At 43.7% G+C, this 2,287-nt stretch overlaps 1 protein-coding gene across 1 annotated transcript in view; it reads left to right on the top strand.

The window, feature by feature from the left end:
* RAP1A (RAP1A, member of RAS oncogene family) overlaps positions 1-2,287 on the top strand; it is a 9,599-nt gene that overhangs the window by 4,948 nt on the left and 2,364 nt on the right. The window contains exons 2-3 of the mRNA XM_057386820.1: positions 223-306; positions 2,210-2,278. Of these exons, the coding sequence (XP_057242803.1) occupies positions 250-306; positions 2,210-2,278 (126 nt within the window). The 5' untranslated portion in view covers positions 223-249. The remainder of the gene's footprint in view (positions 1-222; positions 307-2,209; positions 2,279-2,287) is intronic.

Genomic DNA, 2,287 nt, shown 5'->3' with positions numbered 1-2,287 from the left:
CATCCTCCTCCTCTCTGGGCACTCCAGGCTGAGGGATCCAGCTTTGGCATCTCCTGGGGCTATCGGAGTGGCCTTCTCAACCTGAGTGTCCAGGTGGAAGAATGAAGCCCAGAATTGTTAATAAAGACATTCTCAGGATCAGGAAGGGAGTTTGGTGCTGTTTTCAGGGCACACTGTCCCAGCTCTGTGGTTTTAACTGCTGGCTTTTCTCCTGCCTTGCAGGTCGTCGCTCTCTGAACAGACCACACCATGCGTGAGTACAAGCTGGTGGTCCTTGGTTCAGGAGGTGTGGGCAAATCCGCTCTGGTGAGTTTGGGGAAGCACTTCTGAAACCCACAGCCAGCCTTCCCACTGCTTRTTGCTGCTTCAGGCAATTTGTGTGACTTTTAATGTGTCAGCACGCCCATGTAGCCACTGTGACACCACTGAGAGAGCTGTGGAGGGCTCTCACGGTGTTAGAGAGGTGATGAATTGCTGTTGTGCTGATCAGTGTTTCACATCTGCTTCCTGCAGGGCTGTTGTGTTATGTTGTGTTGGTTGTGTTTGTTGTGTTGTGTTCTGTTGTGTTGTGTTTGTTGTGTTCTGTTCTGTTCTGCTCTGTTGTACATGTCTGAGTGTCTCTGTGTGAGCATTAAAAGCCCACCCAGCACTGGTCCAGCAGTGAGGTCTGGCTGGAATCAGTCACAGAATTTGGGGTTTCAGCTCTGTGTGTTCCATCCCTGGGCTCAAAGCACAAGCCTGGCAATCCATCTGCAGCCCTGGCAGAGCACAGGAGGAGCAGGCTGATGACATTTTGCACTCCTTAAGCACTTGCCTTGTTTCTGAGGAGAGGTTTACATGGCAGAGCTGATAGCAAAGCAYTGTAAGACAGACTCGTGTCACCCATTTATCACTCAGCACTCAAGCAGCTCTGTCCAACAGAAGGCAAAGAAATGGTCAAGTGCAGAGTTATCTCCAGCAAGGAGCTGCAGTGTTCTTGTCACAGACATGATAATGCCTGAGCWGCCCTTCATGTCCTGCCCTGTTGTTTATTCTGCTGGTACAGAATAAACAATGCTGGTGCTGCATTGATAATCCTGGTGAATCATCTGGATTCAAGTAAGCAGGAGGAGACATTATTCAGTTATACATCAAATTTGATGCACTGCTTCAGCAATCCCATCCTAATCTTCACAAGATGTTTACAAGGTGTAATTTCTTTATAAGCTCTGTTCTTTCACAGCAGCTTAAACAATCTGTGTTGCTTTTTCCACCAGCACTTCCTTGATTATCTTAATATTCTTGTGTAACACTGAAAGACTCACTAGGTGAGATGGAGCACTTACAACTAAGCTGTAAATAAAAATTACTCAGCACTGACATAATTGAATTTCCTTCTTTGTGATGTGGAGTCTGAATCAGCACCATCACTGACCTCTTTAACAGCTGAAATGCAAATACTCAAATAGTCTGGTAAACAAAAGTTAAATTCCTTTTGACAGTCTGGGTGCTAACTCAGCATATTTGGTAATTCATAGATCCATTATGYTTATAAGAGCACACAATAATGCCAATTAGCAGCTAAGAGTGGATAGTACATGGCTTTCCAAGTGTTTGTGTGCTGATTTATGAGAGTTTCCAAGGTGGGGTTTAAAATAATGGGGGSGTCACTTTAAATTTCCTTTTTCCTACTGTATAAATGATCTGTGCAACAAAGAGCTTGGTGTTCATGTCCAGTCTGTTTTTATTCGAGTGTAGATGACAATTTGGGGCTCTCCAGCCTGCTCTGGCTGTTCTGCCCTGGTTCTGGGTGTGCAATCCACAGCTCTGCTCCATTTTGGGCTGCTTTGCACTGCAATGTGCATTTCCACAGTGCACAGGTTGCCAGTGCTTCTGCTGAGTCTTCCATATTTGGTGATTTTTATCCTTCTAAAGTCACAGGCAGTGGAGTAAAGGCATTTTGGAGGATATCAKCTTTTCTGAGAAAAGCAAGCAAACAGTTGGTATGCAAAAAAGTTCTGAAAACATGGCTTGAGTAAAGTGATTTTAACAGAAAATACGCAGATTTTATTTTCAAAATTGTCATTTTGTCTTTTTCTCTGGTCCTCACTATTRAGTTTTAACAACAGAGCAGTTTTACTGTTACTTTTTTTCTAAAGTGCTTCTTAGTGAATATTTCTGGCTKTGTTCAGCTCACTTTGGTTTGTTTTTTACTTTCCTCTCTCCCCAGACTGTACAGTTCGTTCAGGGAATTTTTGTTGAAAAATATGACCCAACAATAGAAGACTCATACAGAAAGGTAAAACAT

The sequence above is a fragment of the Malurus melanocephalus genome, unplaced genomic scaffold, assembly GCF_030028575.1.
Source record: "Malurus melanocephalus ecotype Western Australia unplaced genomic scaffold, MMel_1.1 scaffold_1064, whole genome shotgun sequence".
In the NCBI taxonomy this organism is placed as follows: domain Eukaryota; kingdom Metazoa; phylum Chordata; class Aves; order Passeriformes; family Maluridae; genus Malurus; species Malurus melanocephalus.
Note: the sequence above shows the minus strand (reverse complement) of the source record. Positions and strands in the feature narration are given on the sequence as shown.